General features: G+C 42.9%; 7 protein-coding genes across 7 annotated transcripts; 2 read left to right on the forward strand and 5 right to left on the reverse strand.

Moving 5' to 3' along the window:
* Positions 1-1,027: 1,027 nt before the first annotated feature.
* On the forward strand, positions 1,028-3,160 carry EAE97_001225 (uncharacterized protein; the record flags this gene model as incomplete). The annotated part of the gene is made up of 3 exons (XM_038871735.1): positions 1,028-1,236; positions 1,287-1,625; positions 1,678-3,160. The coding sequence occupies 3 exons, from the start codon at positions 1,028-1,030 to the stop codon at positions 3,158-3,160; spliced, it is 2,031 nt and encodes a 676-aa protein (XP_038737636.1).
* Positions 3,161-4,913: 1,753 nt separating this feature from the next.
* Positions 4,914-6,037, reverse strand: EAE97_001226 (uncharacterized protein; the record flags this gene model as incomplete). Its single annotated transcript, XM_038871736.1, has 4 exons — positions 4,914-5,125; positions 5,193-5,323; positions 5,376-5,610; positions 5,668-6,037. The coding sequence occupies 4 exons, from the start codon at positions 6,035-6,037 to the stop codon at positions 4,914-4,916; spliced, it is 948 nt and encodes a 315-aa protein (XP_038737637.1).
* Positions 6,038-6,739: 702 nt separating this feature from the next.
* On the reverse strand, positions 6,740-8,296 carry EAE97_001227 (uncharacterized protein; the record flags this gene model as incomplete). Its single annotated transcript, XM_038871737.1, has 1 exon — positions 6,740-8,296. One exon carries the CDS (start codon positions 8,294-8,296, stop codon positions 6,740-6,742), a length of 1,557 nt encoding a protein of 518 aa, XP_038737638.1.
* An 882-nt stretch (positions 8,297-9,178) lies between these two features.
* Positions 9,179-11,582, forward strand: EAE97_001228 (uncharacterized protein; the record flags this gene model as incomplete). The annotated part of the gene is made up of 3 exons (XM_038871738.1): positions 9,179-9,456; positions 9,547-11,433; positions 11,495-11,582. The coding sequence occupies 3 exons, from the start codon at positions 9,179-9,181 to the stop codon at positions 11,580-11,582; spliced, it is 2,253 nt and encodes a 750-aa protein (XP_038737639.1).
* A 717-nt stretch (positions 11,583-12,299) lies between these two features.
* Positions 12,300-13,155, reverse strand: EAE97_001229 (uncharacterized protein; the record flags this gene model as incomplete). Its single annotated transcript, XM_038871739.1, has 4 exons — positions 12,300-12,681; positions 12,734-12,874; positions 12,929-13,020; positions 13,135-13,155. The coding sequence occupies 4 exons, from the start codon at positions 13,153-13,155 to the stop codon at positions 12,300-12,302; spliced, it is 636 nt and encodes a 211-aa protein (XP_038737640.1).
* An 852-nt stretch (positions 13,156-14,007) lies between these two features.
* On the reverse strand, positions 14,008-15,581 carry EAE97_001230 (uncharacterized protein; the record flags this gene model as incomplete). The annotated part of the gene is made up of 3 exons (XM_038871740.1): positions 14,008-14,749; positions 14,806-15,010; positions 15,137-15,581. 3 exons carry the CDS (start codon positions 15,579-15,581, stop codon positions 14,008-14,010), a joined length of 1,392 nt encoding a protein of 463 aa, XP_038737641.1.
* Positions 15,582-16,292: 711 nt separating this feature from the next.
* EAE97_001231 (uncharacterized protein) lies at positions 16,293-19,171 on the reverse strand. The gene is made up of 5 exons (XM_038871741.1): positions 18,560-19,171; positions 17,717-18,507; positions 17,472-17,664; positions 17,286-17,425; positions 16,293-17,229 (listed from the first exon to the last, which is right to left on the reverse strand). Exons 2-5 carry the CDS (start codon positions 18,138-18,140, stop codon positions 16,553-16,555), a joined length of 1,434 nt encoding a protein of 477 aa, XP_038737642.1. The 5' UTR covers positions 18,141-18,507; positions 18,560-19,171; the 3' UTR covers positions 16,293-16,552.
* Positions 19,172-21,500: the final 2,329 nt, after the last annotated feature.

Here is a 21,500-nt window from a genome sequence, read left to right on the forward strand (position 1 = left end):
CCCAACCAATAATTCTACATTGAACCCCATATCAACGCATCAAGAAATCTGATATTTCCGACCTGGGGTCTCCTATCACACCTTCTCCTCTTTCCTGGATTCACACAACTACAACTTTCATCTGACCTCTCGAGAAGCTTCTAAGCTTTGCGGGAAAGATATAGGAGGAAGCCACGATCACTATCGCCCTGATCGACATCCCAAATTTATTTACACCCCCGACTTCGGTTTCGCAGACTCCGGAAATCATTAAATTCAAAATTTTACAATCACTATTACATTCAACGATATTGGAATCATCACTTATGTTTTCTCAGTTTTTTAGCATTCAATATTTGAATAATCCACGCAAACTGGTTTTCGGTTACAGCTGTTGCTGTGAATGTCCCGCGAATACCACTTCTTTTATAAATCTTCTCATATTTAAACTCCTCCAAATCGAAATCTCGAAAGTTGTCTCTTTCATCCTTACAAACAAAATTATCACATACAATACGCCTCTTCGATCCCTAACATTATTTTCGGAAACTTGAGACCAAATTCACTTTGTCAAGCACTCTTCAAAATATTTTCGGCAAGGACCCAGTACCAAGCCACAAAATTCCTCGATACAAGACTCCTGACTTGAAGCGTCATCTGGAGGATCCAGAGGTGGACGAGAAGATACATTGCATACAGGCCTGGCTTTCACTGAGCTCCCGTCAACTCATAATATTATCGACATTACTCTTTTCTACCTCGAGAGGATTCACAAGATCGTGAGCAGCAACGACAATAAACAGATACTCATAATCTGATCCTACAAAATAGATCAAAGCAGTGGTGAGTCGACTAGAGATGTCATACCCCAGAAGGAAAAAAAAAAGATATTGAAATATTTGTTGCCTGTTTACATTTGTCCAGTATATGCGCTAACTTACCTTGAGCAGCCTTTTATCGTTCAGCAAGGTTGAAGCGGACACCTCTATATCTCACGATTTGAAACTTCATCTCTGAATTTAAGCATTATCGGTTCTCAATTGGCAAGATGGTAGGTGTGAAAACATGGACTGATGATGGGATTTGGTTTGTTCTCCTGGCATCCAAAATTCCCTCACCCTGTTCCGCCCAAAAGAGTAAACCAGGCAGGTTCTTCACGGATGAAGCAATTGGACTTCTCTGCAAGAAGAATGTTAAGGACTTGCGTCATACACCAAATGCAGCGAGCGTTAGATATGCTCGTACTCAGAAACCGGAGTAGGTCCCTATCAATTCACTTTCACTTGTACCATCCTCTAATTTCTTAGGGCACAACCTTCTCCAGAAGTTCTAGAAACCATTGAGCGACTCCGCAGTTCAGTTTCCCAAGCTCAAGATAGCACAAACGGGATCACGCTGGAGAATCCACGGGGTGGCACTACTATGGCTGCCGAAAGACGAAGTTCCCCTGGGAGCTTTAGTAACACTAGTTCGAATACGATGTCACCAATGCCAATGGGGAGTCCTCTCACTCAGTCACAACCTAGAAGAACCGGAAATTGGAACAGGAGTGAAGCTGGTCAATTTAATCCCAACAGATCTCACACCATGAGTAGGAGTGCAAATGAGCCATTTGCTAAATCATATGGACGAGGGCATGAAAATACGTATGTGCTCTCTTACTAAATAAAGCTAACAAGGCAACTAACTTTGACACAGTGTTCCGCTAGCTACTACCAACCAACGACAACAACATCAAGGAGGATCACTGGGCAATGGAAGTCGCCAACAACAACCTATACAGGTACACTCCGCAACGACTAGATCGAATCCATTGTGGTATCCTGCTGTCGAAGTTTCATCTTTGATGAGGCAAACAATGGGCAACAGTCAGGGAACGAATGCTTACATGCATAATGGCGGTGACATTCCAGAGTATTCGCAGCACGCACCATCGGGAACTATGTATCAATTTTATGGCAATCAAATGGGCCCAAACACACACCAAATTCAGTCTTACGGTCAGGTAACGCCTATGGATTCGCCATACGCAAAAAATTACGGGGAATATACACAAGCCTTACCAGGCCTGGGTATGAATGGAATGCCAATGCCAACAGGCCCTACTGACGTTGGAAGCTCTTCTTATCCATATGATACGCCTTCTTATGGTCAGTTCGAGGCATACATGGTACCACAGATTCGACAATCTTATGGGGAAACGGTTTCACAAAATGGATTGCCGTATACAAATCAGTACCCTCCACAACAACAATACGGTATTGAATATCGCTTCCCACCGTTAAACATCGATTTGGATGGTAAGGAAGTTATGCCTCAAAGACATCATGGTCTCCCACAAGCCACAACGAATGATCCTGACTTCGCCAATATTTCATCTCTTGGTCTTGCACAATCCGTATTCAGCAGTCCTAGTGATACTAGTGATTCAAGTAATGGTTTCATTCAACCTCTTGACAACCAATATAAGTCAGACGACATTGAAACACAAGGAGACCTTGCCCATCAAGTTAGAATCATGTCCCAAGAACCACAACCATCTGTCAGCGCAGAAAAGGGGAAGAAAAGAAGTGTTGATGAGGCCGAGATATCTGATATCACTTTTGATGGAAGCTGCGAGGGATACAAGAAAAAACAAAATAGCGAGGATAAAGATTGCTCTAGGCGACGAGAGGCCAATGAGCAAAATGCAAGACATGATCGGGAATTGTCTGAACAACAACAAGACAACACTCAAGAGCTCTTTACTGCTACTTCAAGTGGCAGTCCGATTGATTTCTCTGATATTGCTCTCGATACCACTTCAAGTGCTATTGTAGTTTCTGGTGTTAGCTCAGCTACACACAGCTCAGATGAAGCTGGGCTATCTCCTATCTCTACGAACACGACCGTCGATGCGGAGGATCCAACAAGCACCAAATTCAGTTACTCGCCCTATGAAATGCCGAATTTGAAGTCGCAAGGAATTTTCCACGAGTCAGTTGAGACATTTCTTCATCAAGAAGAGGGCACTGCGACCAGAAAATCCAATGATACAGAGGATGATTTTCTCAGCGAAGAAGATTTTCCAGGCCTTTCGGACCATTTTGATGACATATACTACGATCTGAGCACGAGTTTTCACGAGATGTCGGATGAGGTTATTCAAGCGGACCATTTTTATTTGATTGATCAGATGTGAGAGCCAGATCAATATGTTTCGAAGCATCAGAACTCTATTTCATTCATCGGAGTTACCAAGTTCGCCTATTCATTTTCATTCACAGTGCGTCTACGATTTCATTCCACTAGAAACTCTTGGTGGAATCGGATTTGATTGGCACTGGTCATACTGCCATTTGCCATCCATTACATTGGTTGTGTCATAACATTATTACGATTGGGGGGGTGCTGAAGAAGAGCATATAGATATCTTGCTAGGGTTTGGGTATCATGGATAGAATTGAGGATATTATTACAACAAGAGGAATTTATTCAGGGCATAATTGGATAGTATGGTTGGATAACATGGTGCTTGGAAGAGTATCATTTCATAACATATTTAGGGGCTGAGTTGGAACTCATGCATTTTGTCTTTCGGCGAGGAGTTCGAAGACTTTTCAATGGTTGGGTTAAGATATTCTTTTTGTGGTGGGATTCAATGAAGAACTACGGCGGTGGAGCTTACCAGGTATCATTATCTGTGATAGTAGATAGAAAGTATCCATTTACTCAATCTTATTCATGCGAGTGTCCCATGAGACTCTCGCAGTAAGATTACTATCTGGATCTAAAGGGAGTTAATTGATATTTTCTTCTATGATTCAAAATAAAGCATCAATCTTGATGTCTTGTGATTAAAAGTGACGTATTCATAGGTATGTACATTCTTAGTGATTCAAATATCCAGTGACAATACTAATATTCGTTGGCTCGGTTGGTCAAGAAGAAATAACAAACGAGGCATTTCACTATGCACGGCCATTACCCCTGAATAAGTCTACAAGCATACCTAGGTATCTAAAGCTTATTCGCACACCGAGATACTCAGAAACTCTCACAGTGAAACTAAGAATGCGATGTTTCGATATTGATGAAGTCTTGACTTGTAATTTGATGTTTTGAGGTGCATTGTGTGTAGGTCAATCTCTATGTTTACTTTAATCAATACTCATCCATATCAACTTGTAGATTGAGATAACATTCATGTTCTCGTTTACTTGATATCTCGTTCGATTCTTTGGGGTTTGTAATGCAGATATAAATATTCTATTGCGCTAGCGGAATGTTGAATAATAATAGTATCGATGTGAAATGCGGTGGCGTAGGTGGGAATGTGGATCGTAGGTGGATCTCTTCCAGAGTGTTGAGGAAGGAGTTGATCTATAAGGGAATGGTTATTTAGTAAATTGGAGGGTCTCTGTGGTTCTTTGGTTCTTTGAACGAGGTATTCGACAGTTTGGAATTATTCATTAGATGAATGAAATATATCGATGTTCGGAATGTGTTTGTCGCTTCTTACTTTTCTTCTTGGTCTGCTCTCTAAGCATTACCAATGAATTGACGCAGTGGTTGCACGAAATGATAGGTATCTTTAGTGCGACGCTCAGGCTAGCAAATAAGAGTTTTAGTGTGGTGAGTGGAGTAGAAGCTAAGGTTGGAGTAGATGCGGGAGCTGAAGTAGGACCACAAGCATCAACTTATGTTAATTGACGAAGTGAGCCTCTCCAACATTAGGGTCAGGAACTTGAGTCTAGACTGGTTGTTATTGACAGATGGAAGATTTGAATTCAGATGAGATGAATACTGCCTTAGCAATATATTGTGCTAGTACCCATGTATAGCCCTTCCTCAAAGGGAATCTTTTTCTGAAACAGAAAACGAGGCAGGGTCACCGCTAAGCTTTCATATTCCACCATTTTCACACCTTGATACAACTGATCGCTATTTATTGACTATGTTTTATTCCTTCTCGATCGAGCCCTTTTGATAGCAGGCATGGATGACTCGACCAGATCTTCATCGCGCTCTCGCTTGACAACAGATTCAGTCACATCTTCGGCCCCTTTTTCGACCACGTCTTCGTCGCCGCTTTCGATCTTGATCATAGGCTCCCCCTTGATTTCTGCGTCATCCCAGCGGATGATCAGAAGGGACTTGAGTGATTCTACGAGATATTATTCAACCAATTAGCTGTGAAACGTTTGTGTAAGAATCATATAGTAAGATTGTACCTTCAGATCGATACCTCAACTTGAAGACTCCCTGGGGCTTCACAGACCTAGATCGATCGAAATCCATATATTTCGCGTCGTACACCGTCCTAATACATGGATCTTCACCGGCGGGTTTGGCAGGTCCCAAGCTGAGGAATGTTTAGCAATGAAATTTAGAGCGTTGTTCATGCGTATACTAACTTTGCAATGTGGGACTGGCTTTCCAAACGTCTACTGATTGCGTCCCAATGAACATCTTTCATCAAGTCATCGTTCAACTCGGGCTGCTTCCAAAAGGTTGGGCAATGCTTGCGCGCTTGGGTTGCAGATAGCTTTTTGACAGACTTTGCCCGATAAAGGCCGACTTTCACCTCGCCCGTCTTCTTGAAGCGCGACACATCATTCTCAATTTCGTCTCTCAATTCCTCGACGTGGGCTTTTGATGTTTTCAGCGGGAGATATATCAATGGAAGGCATTGGAAGAACTACTTACACACAGATAACTTGGAGAATTTGAAAGGGCCAACTACCTCCTGTTCATTTTCGATCCCGTAAGACCCAATACAGTTGTGAACGTGTGAAGAAGACGCTTGGCACTCTTGTTCGAACTCCTCGCGGCTGTAAGGAAGGGTTCTGATTTCTACACCATCAACTATAATGTCCAGAACAACATACGGACTAGTCCATTTATAGCTCTTATCAGTAGTAATTCTGATCGTGAATTCCTTATCTGGCACCACCTCGACATATTTCAAGATAGTACTCCGATCGGCCTTCGCGCTACGATCGATGTATTCGATCAGCGGCTCATTATCAAAACAGATACTGACTTCAATGCCAGGAACAGATTTCAGGATAGCCATCCTCAATAGCTCAGGACTCTTTGGTAATATCACGAAGAGAGGCTGGGAGTGGTATTTATACAATCGATGGAAAGAGGCAGGAAGCAAATTTAAACTCGTGTTTGATTTTAATGAGGCCTTGCCAGACTACTCTCTTTAAGGTCCAAGGAAAACTGGCGAGCTGCGTACCTTCTCAAGGGTTTGCGGAACAGACGTGCATAATTAAATATGCAAAAGGATGATGAAGGTAATTGATTCGGACAATGTCTACGTCTGAAGCCTTTGATTTGGCAGGTACCTGGCGATCTGCATCGCGCCCCCTTGAATATATCACTATTTAGATTATCTACAGCTCTGGAAGGACGTTTGAAGCTTTTGATTTGACCGGAATATGGCGACCTGCATGCTTTCTTGTCCGTCAAAACATCACCATTTAAAATTGCCTAGAAGGCTTCAAACGCATTAAAATATTTGTAACTCCAAATATATTGCGCGAACATTATTTTGAGGCTAAGGAATCAAAATTTGAGTAAATTTTCCACGTTAGAAACGATTGAAGCATTGATGACTACCACTTGGCATACTAGAAGGAGAGAAAGCAATAATCGATAACCATGGTATTATATTAATCATACGGATTTCATGACATCGTTCGTACGCTCGCAAGATAAAGACAAACCACAAACACCTTTTCCTTTCCGCTCCCCCTTTCCAACTCTATCGCTAAACATCGATGCTAAAATGACTAATTTGACTATAATATGCATGCACCGCCAACTCTAACAACCATACATCTCCGAACACATCTCCCCCGTCAAAGCCTCCTATTACCATGAGTCTGCTATCGTGAAGCACTGTTCCATGGTAGCCGCGAGCTTTAATAGGCTCTCCGTAGACTTTCCGTTTATCCCAAGCCATGGTGACAAGATTTAGGAGCAGCACTTCATTTGAGTATTCAACACCATCGTGTCCACCTATTACAAACAGATAGCTTCCTACAATAGTAGCAGTATGGCTCAATCGCGGATATGAAAGCGAAATATTGACCGGAGAGAAAGTCGACGTCTCAATATCGAATACCCATACATCTCGGAAACATTCCCCACCATCTGATCCACCAAATATAATAAGCTTAGATCCAACAATATTGGCCGTATGATACCCGCGAGCTTTTGGCTTAGTTCTATCATCGGCAGATGATGACGTCGGAGCAGAAACGAGTTTCCAAGACATTTTGTTCGTATCCGCAACGTCTAGCCTCCACACGTCGTTCAATGCCCGCACCCCATCTCCACCACCAAAAACATATATTCCATTCTTATATAAGCATGCTGTGTGAGCTCTTCGTTTGCTTGGTATCTTCTCCCCAGATATTCGCGGTTTTGACCATCGAAAGTTTAATGTGTCGAGTACATATATATCATTGTAGTATGCAGGTCCATCCCCACCACCAAACACTATCAGCTTCTTTCCCACGGCTGTACACGTCATTGCTCGTAAAGGAGCAGGTATATCTCCGCAAACAAAGGGTGTAGACCAGTAAAAAGCATCGGCATCTAAGACATATAATTCATTGAAACATGAACGTGCATCACATCCGCCAAAAACGTAGATGTTGGAACCAATAAGTGTGGTTGTGTGTGCCCGCAAAGACGTATGGGACGAACCCGAGACAGGGGCGCGAGACCAGTACATTCCTGATGCTGGCGCAGGAAGAACATTGGGTGCCAGTTTGGGATCTGGCAATGAAGGATACGGAATTGAAAGCCCACGGGGCGGACGCTGTGCGGGCGGTACAGGGGATGACGAAGTTGCGGAGGAAGGTACTTTCGGTGTTATGGCAGATGTGGAACGAAGATTAATGGGTTTATGCGTATCATCTTTGGGAAGCTGCGGTACTGGGTTACCATCATCGGATGGTGACAAAAGTTTCTCCGAGGGAATTGGTGTACTGCTAACATGATGTAGCGAGGGTGGTTTCTCGGTCGTCGTTTTGATAGATGAAGTTGAGGATTCCTTTTGCGATAATGACTGTGATCTCTGGCGCAAAGCTAGATCAGATTTCTGCTTCCGCCTGTCTTGGCTCTTAGTTGATAGATGTCCCGGGGTATGACTGCGAGGAGGAGGAGGCGCATTGTCTCGAGATGGCGGTGGTGGTTCGGAATCCTCAGGAATATCTTGAGGTCTTGTCTCCGTCGGAGATAATTGGATGATTTTCTGTGAACGTACGAGTTTCGTTTTCAAAGAGGGACGAGTCTTGTCATTGGGAGAATCAGCCATTATAAATGCGCTTTCTTTTAAATGAACAACAAAATGAGGTTTTCATTGTTTTGCAAATGAGACGTGTGGGAAGTAAAATTAAGATTTGAAGGGATTCAGTCGTGGCTGATGAATTTTTGCGGTTGGATTTAAGTGCAGTAAGTTTAATATGCAGTAAACGTCTCGAATGTCGCAGGAAAGATGGAGTTCTTCTCCCCTGATTCATTAGCTGTCCTTCACTGGCAGTGGAGATTTATTGTATGTCTATGCATATCAGAATGGAACCAAATGATTGACATACAGATATCGGCAAGAGGTGGTTAGTTATCTATCCATGGATAGCCACGATTGAAGAGCCATCTATCTGATCTGGATAGGAAGATAGAGATTGTCTCTTCCTCTTCTACCCAGCAGAAGACAATGAATGATATATAATAATGAAAGGGTATAACACTTTCTCAAGTCAATCACATAATCGAATTGATATGAAGGACTGAGTGAACTGTGGGGAGGGAAGGAAACGGGGACAACGACTGGATCCAGAAACAGACTTATGTTTCAGAATAATAAGCCCAATATCGACTAGCGAGCCATGAACGCTTCAGCCACTTGTGAATACGGTCTAGGGAGCTGGAGAGTCTAGACATTAAGCCACACATCTGTGGCTGCAATACTTTCACATCCATCCAATACCGACAGAGGTAGAGTATTTGTAGATCTCGAAAAGACGCTAAGATAAAGCTCCCCTCAATTTTTTACTCAATTGCCATTCTCTGACAAGGCGAATCGGGAACATTTTCGACATCAACATCCCAATTCTATCCCACACCAATATCAATTCGAGGGATTAATCGAAAGAATCTACCAATAGTTCAAACGGGTTCTCGATAATTGAAAATTACTATGGCCGACGAAATCCCCAATCCAGTGGACCCTTCTCAGTCCTTGAAACGACCATTGGATGGCGAACAATTGGAGGAAGCACACCCACCGCAACCGATTCTTCCAGAAGATTCAGCAGTCACAAAGGCAGAGAAGATAGAGAGAAATGGAACAAACGGGGATTCTGTGGACAATGGAGAGCCATCTGCAAAAAGAGTCAGAATTGAAGAGCAAAACCACAAACCTACGGCAACAGATTCTCGTGATAGAATCAGAGGCATTGCTCCTGTCAAGGCCGAGTAAGTCAATAATCATAAATATTCGTCCATATTTTAGAGCCCAAAAACTCAATTGCGCTTCTAATTCGGCCCTTGCTAAATTGTTCCTAGGTATTTGATTCAGCCAGCCGGAAGTCGATCGGCCACTGATGGTCGCAATCCTGCAGAAAACGACGATGCCGCAGAGGGAAACACTCACGGTGATGATCGGGATAATGGAGGCAAGAAGAAAAAGAAGGCAAAGGGTCAAAATAAGGATCGCCAGTTTGGTTCCTGGGGTGACAAGATCAAACTTTGCAATAGCGTATCGAACTCGTCAGAATTCTCGCCAAAGGAATGCAGTTTTGGAGATAGCTGCAAATGCGAACACAATATTAGGAAATATTTGGCTGAAGGAAGGAGAGCGGATTTGACTACATTCAATTCAAAATGTCCAGTTTGGGAAGACAATGGAACATGTTTGGCTGGCTGGAAGTGTCGTTTTGTAGGAAGTCATTCGAAAGAGATTCAAAGAGAGGATGGTAGAATGGAGTTGGTCCTCATAGATGACTCAGATCGCATGGATGATACAACGCTCGGGTATGAAGAAGCGTTGGGGAGTGTCGTGAATGTGATCAGCACTAAAGATAAGATTGACCTGGCTAAAAAGAAGACGCCCATGGAGAAATCTGATCTTTACACAACATGGCTGGATCAGAATTCAGAGGAAGTCAACAGACAAAGTAACCTGAGAAAGGACCAGAAAAAGGATCAGACTGAGGAAGAAAAGCAAGAGAATCGAGCGCGATATGTGGAGCCTCCGTTCCTCCCATCTGAGAAGCGACGAATTTACTTTGGCCCCGAAACACCTGTTCTTGCGCCGCTCACAACCCAAGGCAATCTTCCATTTCGTCGGCTCTGTGTGGAGCTTGGTGCACAACTTACTTACTCGGAAATGGCAATGTCGATACCTTTGCTTCAAGGCCAAAAATCAGAGTGGGCATTAATGAAGGCACACAAGAGCGAAATCACACCACCGCGAGTCAACTCAGACAGGAGCTCTATTGTTCAAAAATACGATAACTCTAAAGACGTGAAGTTCGGCACCCAGATTTCGGCTAGCAAACCGTTTATGGCAATCAAAGCTGCTGAAGTTCTAAGTCGATTCGTGCCGCATTTGCGAGTAATTGATTTGAATTGTGGATGTCCTATTGAGCTTGTTTATCGACAAGGAGCCGGTTCAGCATTACTCGATGCACCATCAAAATTGGAGAAAATGATCCGAGGTATGAATGCGGTTTCTGGAGAAGTTCCTATCACAGCCAAGATTCGAATGGGTACCATGACCGGAAAGCCTAATGCATTTAAGACCATTGAACGTTTAGCATTTGGAGGTGTTGAATCACGCGAGAGACTTGGTGCTCCAGGTTGCGCTGCTATTACCCTTCATGGTCGTAGCAGACAACAAAGATATACCAAAAGTGCCGATTGGAGCTACATCGCAGAATGTGCGGCTCTCGTCAAGTCATACAACCAAAAGAAGGATGATTTGACAGACACAGTCATGGAGCCAGATGCACGTACATTACCAAATGCCCCTGATGGAAAAATACACTTCATCGGTAACGGTGATTGTTACTCTCACATTGATTATCTCGACCACATCCAAAATGCAGGTGTTGACTCCGTTATGGTAGCACGTGGTGCACTTATCAAGCCATGGCTTTTTGAAGAAATTGAAAAGGGACAAGTCCTCGATAAATCCGCCTCAGAGCGTCTACAATACGTAGAAAAATTCACCCGTTATGGACTTGAGGCCTGGGGATCGGATGAGATTGGTGTTGGCCAAACTAGACGATTCTTGTTGGAATGGTTGAGTTTTGCTCATCGATATGTTCCCGCAGGTATTTTGGAACATTTACCACCTAGTTTGCAAGACCGTCCACCGGCTTATAGGGGCCGAAATGATTTGGAAACCTTGTTGGCTAGTGATAATTATATGGATTGGATGAAGATTAGGTATGTTTTATTTCTCTCTCTCTCTCTCCTCTTACAACCACGATACTAACTAAATCACCAGTGAAATGTACCTCGGCCCCGCACACGAAGGTTTCAAATTCCAGCCCAAGCATAAATCAAACAGTTATGAAATTGAAGCAGAAGGATAGATAGTCAAGTTGCATGAGAATCACGTGGGAGTGAAGAAGTTCGAAAGTTTGCATACCATCAGGCGTCACATTACATTGTTAAGGGGGGAGACATAAAATCATACACGGGCGGGCAATGCAGCACGTTTTAGGAAATACATACACAAAAAATATGCTGGATAGAAGCTCTCTGAACAGCATTAACACGAGTGTAAATTTATGAAATTCTGATATACTGCTTTGTGGTTGACTCGTGACTGTTTGTATAAATCTTCACCTACATACATAATGTCTATCGTATGGACGTGTTCCTTGTCGAAGCGAGATGTATTAGAGACTCCAGTGAGCGAGTCATAAATAAGTTGGAGAAGAACCAGAAGGGCGATTGGAATGGGAATTCTGGAATGGGAATTCTGGAATGGGAGTTTTTAGCATTCGAGTCTGTCTCGCTGATCAGGCCCAAAACGAGAGCCAAACACATATCATATTCAACAATAATATTAAATCATGTCAAATTTGTATTTTCCTTTTTCATGGATACGCCACTAAAACTCATGAAAGCCAACTTTTCCCGCCATAAACCATAAAAAAAGACACGCTTCATCCTCAATCCTGCCCTGCTCCGTCCTCAGATTGTCCACTCCGACACCGCCATATTCATCATTTCCATTCATCCTTTCTCTAGTATTGATTCATCGATGTAGTTCGCCAAAGCGCCCGGCATGTTGACAAATCAATTTATTTCTCCTTTCTGCTACCAGCAGATGGTTCACTGGCTTGAGCCTTATCAAGAATGTCATCAGAGAATTGCTTGTTTCTGGCCGATTGTTCCTTGAGGGTCTCAATATCTCTCTCCTTTTGGGCCAACAAGTTCTTAAGCTTGCCGATTTCTCCAGCATTTCCGGCACGGTCCAGTTTTTCAGAATCCTTTCCGCCGGTCTTGCCGGTACCCTCGTAACGGTTAACCTTCTCTTCCAAGCGGAGAACTTCGAGGATCATGGTGTATGTTCGGTTGAGGATCAAGGAGAGGAAAAGTGTGAAACCACAGAGGTACATGTTACGTTGAGAATAGAATTTACGGGCTTGTACTTCCATGCGTTCATGACCAAGGACAGGGTTACTATTAATCGTGAGCTTTTGATCTGCCAGATAAAGTGGAGAGGAGAACATACCCAGCTTGACTTTTGTTGGCCTCTGCCAACTCGACTTGAACCCGATATACTCTGTTCACACTGTCAAGGAACAGAATCAGGATAAAGATAAACGTAATCTTCATCCCGTACTGTAATTTTGCTACCAGTCGACTTTCGCTTCTAGTGGGGTATTAGTAGCTGCAGGCGGAAGAAAATAAATGGGGAACCACGAACATGAAAGTAAACATCTTTCTGCGGATAGTGAAAGGCAGAGGAACGATGAGAAGCATGAAAAGTGCCATCTCTGCTACAAGGAGCACAAAGACCTTTATGAGTTATCGTTAGCATGCTTTGTTGACTTTGCGGGAGCTGCGGATGAGCATATTGGGCTGAGAGGTTTCGTGAAGGCCATCGTCGAATGGCAGAAGGTGTTAACATACAAGACTGTAATAGAGTGTCATCTTTACTGTATTGTTTCCTCCAGATTAAGTGTTTTGTTATTGATTCGTGGCCTATTCCAATGTAAATATCAGTAAATGTTTGAAATGATCTTAAGTAGTGCATTCGTAATATATTGGACTCGAAGCATTCGTTTCATTGTCCCTATGATGAGATAAGATCAAAGAAGAAAACTTACAGTAATATAGATAATCTTTTAATGTAGTGAAGGAGAAGAAAGTTGAGTGTGTTATTGAATTGAAGAAGGAAGTGTTGATGAAAAGTCAACAAGCTATTTGTTACAGTAGTGGTTAATGTATCCTGTAGCTCGGAGCTTCAACGTCATCAGATATTTTTGTGGTGAGAAGAGCCGAGCGCTCTCGCTTCCAAGGAAAATCCACGCTAAACTGGGAACAAAGTAAGCCACATGTACCTCACGTGATTTTCATTGTCTTCATCTACTTCCTGCCATGAATGTTTTCAGCCCAAGATTTGTCAAAAAATGCAGCTTGATTAGAGCTTGAGATAATAAATGAATTGTTATTTATGTCCAGAACCTTTTTTTCCTTGCATTGAGCTTCCCAAAGTCAACGTTGGGCTATTCTCATTACCCCTCCATTTCCGAGCTACCAGCCCCGAAAGACTGATGAGCGTTCATTGTATACCAGTAATAATCCACGCATATTCCAGATCAGCATCCGCCCACTAACTTTCTTGCGCGTCTTTCCTTCCCAGGTGCTATCGCTTTCTTCCCCCCATAGGGCTGTGGTGTAAGTTAAAATAAATTGCCGGCTTAAGAATACGCGCTTCCGTCCTTCCTAGCCCATATGTCAATATCTACCTCTCCTCGCGTCTCATTTTCCTTCCATAAACCCTTAAGAGTATTTGAACAAATTAGAACGTCTCCACAACGGCCACTTCCTTCGTGGACCATCATCTTGGACAAACAAATTATTGTCTTTGTCATCAACATCTTTCTCCTCGTCACTAAAAATATTAGGCTCTTCATCTTTGTCCTCGCCCTCACCGCTGCTATCTGCTGTTAAATCGATCGCGACTACCTTTCCATTGCCCTTTGCAACTCTACGTCGCTTTGTGGCTCTTCTCACAGACTCTTCATCGTCGCCGCTATTGTCTGCTGTCAGATCGATCGTAACTGCTCTCCCCTTGCCTTTTTCAGCTCTACGTCGCCTTGCAGCCATTTCGCTGCTTTCCGGCTCCTCTTCTCTTTTTATTCTCTTTCTATTACCCAATTTATCTTCCGTCTTTATTTCTTTCCGACTGCTTGATCCACCGCCTCCGCCCGCCGACTTTCTGAAAGATTTAAGTAAGTCCTCGACTTGCTTTGCTTGAGCAGCTGATAAGCCGCTACTAGCCTCGTGCTCACTTTCTGGTGAACTGGAGCGAGATGAACCAGGAGTGTGTTCAATAATATGCAGAGATTTCAGCGCTTCTGTATCGAGTGCGTTCAGATTAGCGATAGATTCTTCTTGGGTAACTGGATAGTACAGACCTTCTGAGCGATATAGGAAGCGAAAAATGATAATTGGAAGTTCACCATGTTTGTTGGCCTCTCGCCACACATCTCCCCTGATTGTCTTTCGCCCTTCGTCCAATCTATTTGGTTATTAGTTTGTGCGCATTTCCAAAAACAAAAAGGAATGTACACTTACGCAGTACCATGGCTCTTTGCCTCACCCTTCAATGCTTTCTCAGGAACCTCTCTGTTGTTCTTGGTCAAGAACCCCTTCTTGCTATTCTTGACATCGCCACCTTTCTTTCCATACATCGTTCTATATACCTTGATCTCAATCTTGCCAATCTTGGCCATGGATTCCTTAACACGCTGAAGGGCCGTATAGGACATGCTTTCCTCGTCTGCATAATATCATTAGTTTCTCATATTCATCCGTCGTAGGTGTTTCGTTTCCCTCGAGTCTTGTACCAAACCTCATGTGCAGAGCTGCGGGCCAGATAATCAATTCGAGTATTCAGTCAACTTACTGGTCTTGAGTCCCATGAATTTGAAGTCTTTGATTTCACAACTTCGACCCTTCCCCAGTTTCAGTCCCCCAATAATTTCCTCCCACACATTTCCATTATCCTGATACCGAGGCTTATGACACCAAGCATCCCACACAAACTTCCCATCAACAAAGATCTCAAACTGCAATTTCGAGCAGTCCATTTTCACAGGATACGGCCTATCAACCCGAAGATGAATTGAAAATGGTGTGTTATTGGTAACGGCAATATAGGTCGTGACGGTGCGAACGCTGAAATATTCAGACAACTCGTCACCCTCAACGATAGGCTCTTTATCGGGAGAAGGATAGCTTGGGAAAGCTTTCTTGTCCTGCGAGATTATTTGTGCTGTGATTCCTGGGACAGGCGGAGCATGAACTCCCTTTGGAAGACTCGGGTCGAGGAACTCCCTGCGCCTGGGCATGGTGAAGAGATAAAGATGAAGTAGAAAAGGTGTAAAGCCGATGAAGTAATCAAGCAGATGCTTTGGAAAATTGAAGATTTAAAGATGAAATATTTGCATAGAAAATTAATGTATGCGTAAAACCACCTTCCTACTCAGAGGTGAAATGGAAGTTAAGGGGCCTCAGTAATGCAGACTAATTGCAAATCCTGTGAACAATTCTTGCAGCCAACGGGTTTAGAGTGAGTTCTGGGCAGAAATATCAGGCAATTGGAAGTTCAAATGCAGAAGGAAGAATGGTTTTTAAGTATCGAAGTAAAGCGTCGACGACTAAAAGCGGATGAGACGCGCTCGCAATGATGTGTGGAAGCTGAAAAGGATGGCTACTCTTGGTAAAATCTAAGAGGTTTAGGAAGAGAGGATAAGCTTGAAGAAGGAAACTTGAGATCGTAGTTGTATTCGCACACTTCGTTCAAGAGCTGGGTAATCAACGTGGAGTTTGAAGTAGACTGAAGTTGTTGGGAAAGTTTCCAATGGACATGAGTGAATTATCGTCGTCCTAAGTTGAAGATTCAGATGAATTACGAGTGAGAGAAGTTGTAGTGATTTCTTCGTCCGAGAAGTGGGAGAGGCCATTATACATACTCATCAAGTCTTGGGCACAGATTTAGTATGGAAATTATACGACTTTGTAATTGTGGGATGCTTTGATGTATTATGCATATTTAGGTTGCCAGGAGTATTGAATTGCTATGAACCGCCAGCAAGCTTTATCTTTTCTTCAAAAAAACATCCCAGTAGCTTAACGATGTTATTCAACGATGTGTTCCTTGGATTACCCTCAAATTTACCAAGCGCCCATAATAATTTCAAAACGTAACGAAAGCATTGTAATAATTAGATTGATGGCGTAAGACCCAGCTCAGAAAAATCAACCTAGATGACCGCAGATGTTGTTTGGTACTCGTTGATCCCAGAGACATTTGTAAATCTCAATCTGAATCAAGATTAATCATAACGTCGTCATCAGAATCGTCCTCTGTAAGGTCAATAGTAACTTTTCCCCTAAATTTGCGACCTCTTTTGCGACTCTCGTCCCTATTTTCTTCTTTCTCGCGCTTGACTGGTGGCGTTAAAGTAGCTGTAGTAGCAATTTCACTGCTACTGGTGGATGTTGGTAGACTGGGAAGAGCTGCAAAAATGGTTCCTACTGGGAGTGGCGGAGGTGCGTGTGAGGGCTGCCCGCCTCCTTGTGTTTGTAAGTATTGCAGGAACTGTCCAAACAATTGTCCAGTCTGTGTTGGATCTAGATCTAGAAGATGCCAAGATGTAGAAGTTATTGGGGATGTAACATCAGAAGTTCCGGCAGGTACTGAAGGGGCTGTCGGGGTAGAATTTTGGCCATGTTCAGCGTCTTGAACTTCATGCTTGATTGATAGAGGGGTAAATCTGATTGCCTGTAGTTCGAAAGTAGATCCGCCACGACTCTTTTTGTTTGATAGCTTTGCCTCTGCCTCCGCTTCTTTTATCGTATCCCGAGATAGCTTCACAGGAGCTTGGACTTCACTCATCGGCATAGGTAGAGGCTCAAAATCATGACCTAAACCAAACGATGACTCTGGCTCCGGCCCCGGCATTCTTCCAATAACACCTAATGCTTCAAGATCTCCTATAAGTTAAAAGATTAGTGATGACTGGACGTGCTTTCGTGGAATAAACTTCAACCTTTCGAGCCATATTGAAAATTGAAAATTCCAATAGGATACTCTCTTCCACCATCACAGCATGTCATTCTCACATATTTGCCTTCTTTTTCAGCCTCTCCCTGACTGAATCTATCCCCAAGATCAGCCGATGGTCCATAACTCTCAGTGATATAGCAGCAAGTGGTAAAAATAGATGAAGACTTACAATGTGCTATGCGATTTTGCTTGGCCCTTCAACAAGTTCTCTGGAACCTTGGTTTTACTGACTAACGGAGCTGTGCTTACAAGACTCGCTTTTGATGGGGACATTTCTCGAAAGACTCTCACTTCAATTTCACCCACGTAACGTCCTTTTCCGTCAAGCCGAATCGCTGCTTCGATCGAATTATCCCACTGAGCTAATATAGTCTTAGTACGCTGCCCAAAGTCGCGCGGCCGTTGGATTCTTACTCAAGTGCGTCTCTGTGAACTGTAATCTCTGTAGTAGTAGTTTTCCTTCTTCCTTATACAAATTTCCCTCGACCTCTCGAGTCAAGTTAGAACTACTCTTTTCATATGTTTCTTTATTGAAAAGAGGGGCCCAAGACAGGTTCTCGCCATCAATAGAAGAGCAAAATGAAATGTGCGTACAAGCGCCTGCATATATATATGGGGTCTTGACGGAGCATTTAATGGTAAAGAATTTGCCGGCGGTAGATTCGACGAACTTTCTAACAGTCACAGAACGCTGATGTCTAGCGACTTCAAACGTCTTGCCGAGTCCTTCTGGTTCATTCAACATCAACTCATCTTCGGTGTTCTCATATTCTTTCAATGGCTCGCCATCAACACATACTGCGACCTCAATTCCGGGTAGGGAGTCGAGAACAACCATAATATCAAAATTCTTAGGGATTTATAGGCGCTCTTAATTGTTGAACTTGAGATGGAAGAGTTGGAGATCGAAAAGATTTTTCAGGTGACGTTCTTGATGATCCGGCTCAAAGCAGGGTACTTTGAAGATAGTTGGGTGCTACCCGCGTTATCAACTGCAGCCTAGCGGTTGAGGATCCCAACGAAAGAAGAGCTGACAGTGAATTTGAATTTGAAAGTGAAAACATTCTGTTGGATAGCATATCCACAGGCGTATGTTATTTCGATAATTGTGAACCGGATCAGTACTTGTATTGTAAGCATAATCATACTAGCTGAACGAAACCGACGAAACCGAGTCGTAACATACGAGGGAAGAAACGCGAATTCTAAGGCAGTTAGCAAGTGAGGACATTATTGACCTATATGAGTAGACTGAACTTTTAAATATTCTTTGGGGAAACAAACAAGGTGGAGTAACTTCTGTGGGATGCAACAGTGAACAAATCTTTCAAGTCAGTTGCTACACCGGCAAGCCTTCGTCCTAAAACATTGTACTCCTCGCTCAAACTTTCCACTAAAAGAAAGGACATAAGCAAGACTTTTCGTGGAGACTGTACGCCCGTGAACTTTCTCTCTAATCTTTCATATTGGTCCCCTTCACTTCCGTAACTGACCTACAGATATGTTCGTGCCTGCTGTTATATATTAACAGGTCACAGATCGGTGAGCCTTTTCTGCCTCAATGTGCAAAATTTGACATACAAAATACCTCAATGCCTCATAATCCTCTTTCATCAACCTCAGCATTTGCATAGACACCATGATCCAAACGCCTCGTACTTTCAAGAACCCAATCAAACAATACTTCGCTTCATTGCTTTTCCTTTTTGACAAAGAAAAGTCGACATTAGCAGCCCTTAAGGATTTATAAGACGAACTCGCTACACCTAATGCATGTTCGTGAGATCCATAAACCTCGTATCCTTGAGAACAAAACCTTTGGCCAAAAGTGAATAATAGCAAAACACGGGCTTCCAGGTTCCAGGAAACCACAATGAGAACATGATGCATGACCGGAGAACGACCAAGGAAGTTTGGGTACCAATAAGTCAGCCAGCATGGATCCAGCGAAAATTCGCATGAGCTTACTCAACAAGAGTACATACTCAAGCAACATTTTGATCCAGGGCAACGGATATTCCTGATTAGGTCCAGATCTCAAAGCTTCACGCACACGAGAAGTCGCCAATCGTTTGAAATGGCATTATCTTCCGAACGATGTAGAATTCCCAACCAAACCAAGATTCGAATTGAATTGAATCAATGTCCTAGAATGACTGAAGAAATGATTAGTCGGTCATACCTTGTTGGACTGTACTCCAAACTTTTATGAACCCTATTCGGTTCCTCGCCAAAAGCTGGGTACTTATGAATTGCTTCCCGGAAATTAAAGCCGGCCTCAGAATCGACTTTATATTCTCATCAAGAATGACGCCCCCTATTCAGTTTCAAAACAGCTAGACGAGTGCAAATCCATATGACTGAGCTGCGGCACTCGTACTGGCTTACATCTCTCCAAGAATGCAGTCATCGTTTGACTAAGCTCCATGCCGAAACTACTGACAACTCAATTGACTGACGTCTTTTACAAAAGAGATTTTATAGTTACATGTCTGGCTAGGACATTCGATACTTTCTCTCTCTCTCGCATCCTCGATGCAGTCATCGTTTGATTAAGCCCATGCATGAGCTAAGTGCATCTGTACCGAGCCTTTTGGTGACAGATTTCAAAGCTCCAATCTGATTTGACTCTCTCATCTCTTATTTCAACAACACTTCTTTGTCTTGTGTAGTCTTATGATATGACGCTTCGATTCTGATCATCACCTTCTCTTCATCATCTGTACGTAAGCTTAATCTTAGAATGCAGCTTCAAGACTCACAGAATCTCCACAAAGGGTAGTATATCCGGGCACCACTCGAATATATTATAATGTCTGTAATTTTATGACTCTTATAATTCTCTCATAAATTTGAAAATGTCCTTAGCATTGCTCGACTCGGGAAAGAGTCGTCTCCAAGACCGTGGGGGTATCGCGGCTTTATGTTGTTGGACGCAGGATAGCATTCAACGGCTTACTAATTGTTCATCTAGAAAGAGTTTCTCTAGTCATTAACATGTATGGTGGTTCATTTTGTGATTGGAAGGCTCCTGGAAGAGGAGTATCTGCACACCATTAACTCAAGTGGTGTTGGAGAAATTCATACTTATGTCTGTTATCCAGCACGCGCATTTGTTGACACAGACTCACACCCTTTCTTTATGAAATGCGAAGGATGTTATGGCAGTTGACAATGATATGCTTACTTCATCATCGGCACTGTGTTCACCACAAATGATACTTAGTTGCGTTGAATGACCGTATAGCCATAACCGTGGTATGGTATCATGGTAGATTCAGTTCCAATTCCGTTGCAACATCGTGTCTTTCAAACGTGAATGATGTACAGCCTCGTAAACTGAAATTCGAAGAGTTAGCATGCTTGATTGTTTTAGGAAATGCCGGACATTCAGAACTGATGGGTTGTCCAGCTCTGGAGATAATATTGACCTTAGCTAGTCGTCACCAGACACCGGGGATGCTCTAGACAGACTCGGACCATAGAAAGATGAGACATTGACTAGCTGTATTTCTGGACAGAAAAGCGCTATCAAGTCCACGGTGTTTGATCAAGAAGGTATAATTTGTGAGCTTGCTAACGTGAAATAAAAGAGTCAGCACATTCGATTGTACGAGGGAAGATAGTAGATTCTAAACTCACGGATCATTGTATCTTGGACAGGGATGTCGTGATTGTATGATTGTCTGATAGAATGGATGCATTTATTCGCCTGAATAAGTACAGTCACCTTGAAGTGACCTCACCATGACAAGTATAGAATAGTCTTCGGCCAGGTGCTGGCTTCATAGGGAGAAACTGAGAATGATCAACATCAGAATGACAACCCGTGTAAAAGAAGACATGATCCCCCCATATCTCTGCAAATTTATCTGAAAGAAATCACTTTTCAGTTGTATCACTCTTAAGGGGACGAGATTCGAGAGAAAGCACTAGATCGGAGTCAGCATTTTGCCCAGACTTGCATATCGAGACGATGATGTAGAGAAAACAATGTAGGAAGATGCTACCTTATGGAGGAGAACACGAGCGAACAGTTTACTACGCTCAAGACAATCTGATGATTGCAATATCTTGAAAGAAACGACCAATATTCCAAGAGCTCCTCAATGTGTGATAGCTAACCATATCCCAATCCAAATCACTTCAAGCACTTGTATAAGATAGATCATTGTGTGGCATTTCAATGCAAACAAAA

This window comes from Botrytis byssoidea (assembly GCF_014898295.1).
Source record: "Botrytis byssoidea strain MUCL 94 chromosome Unknown BBYS_002, whole genome shotgun sequence".
Classification (NCBI taxonomy): Eukaryota; Fungi; Ascomycota; class Leotiomycetes; order Helotiales; family Sclerotiniaceae; genus Botrytis; species Botrytis byssoidea.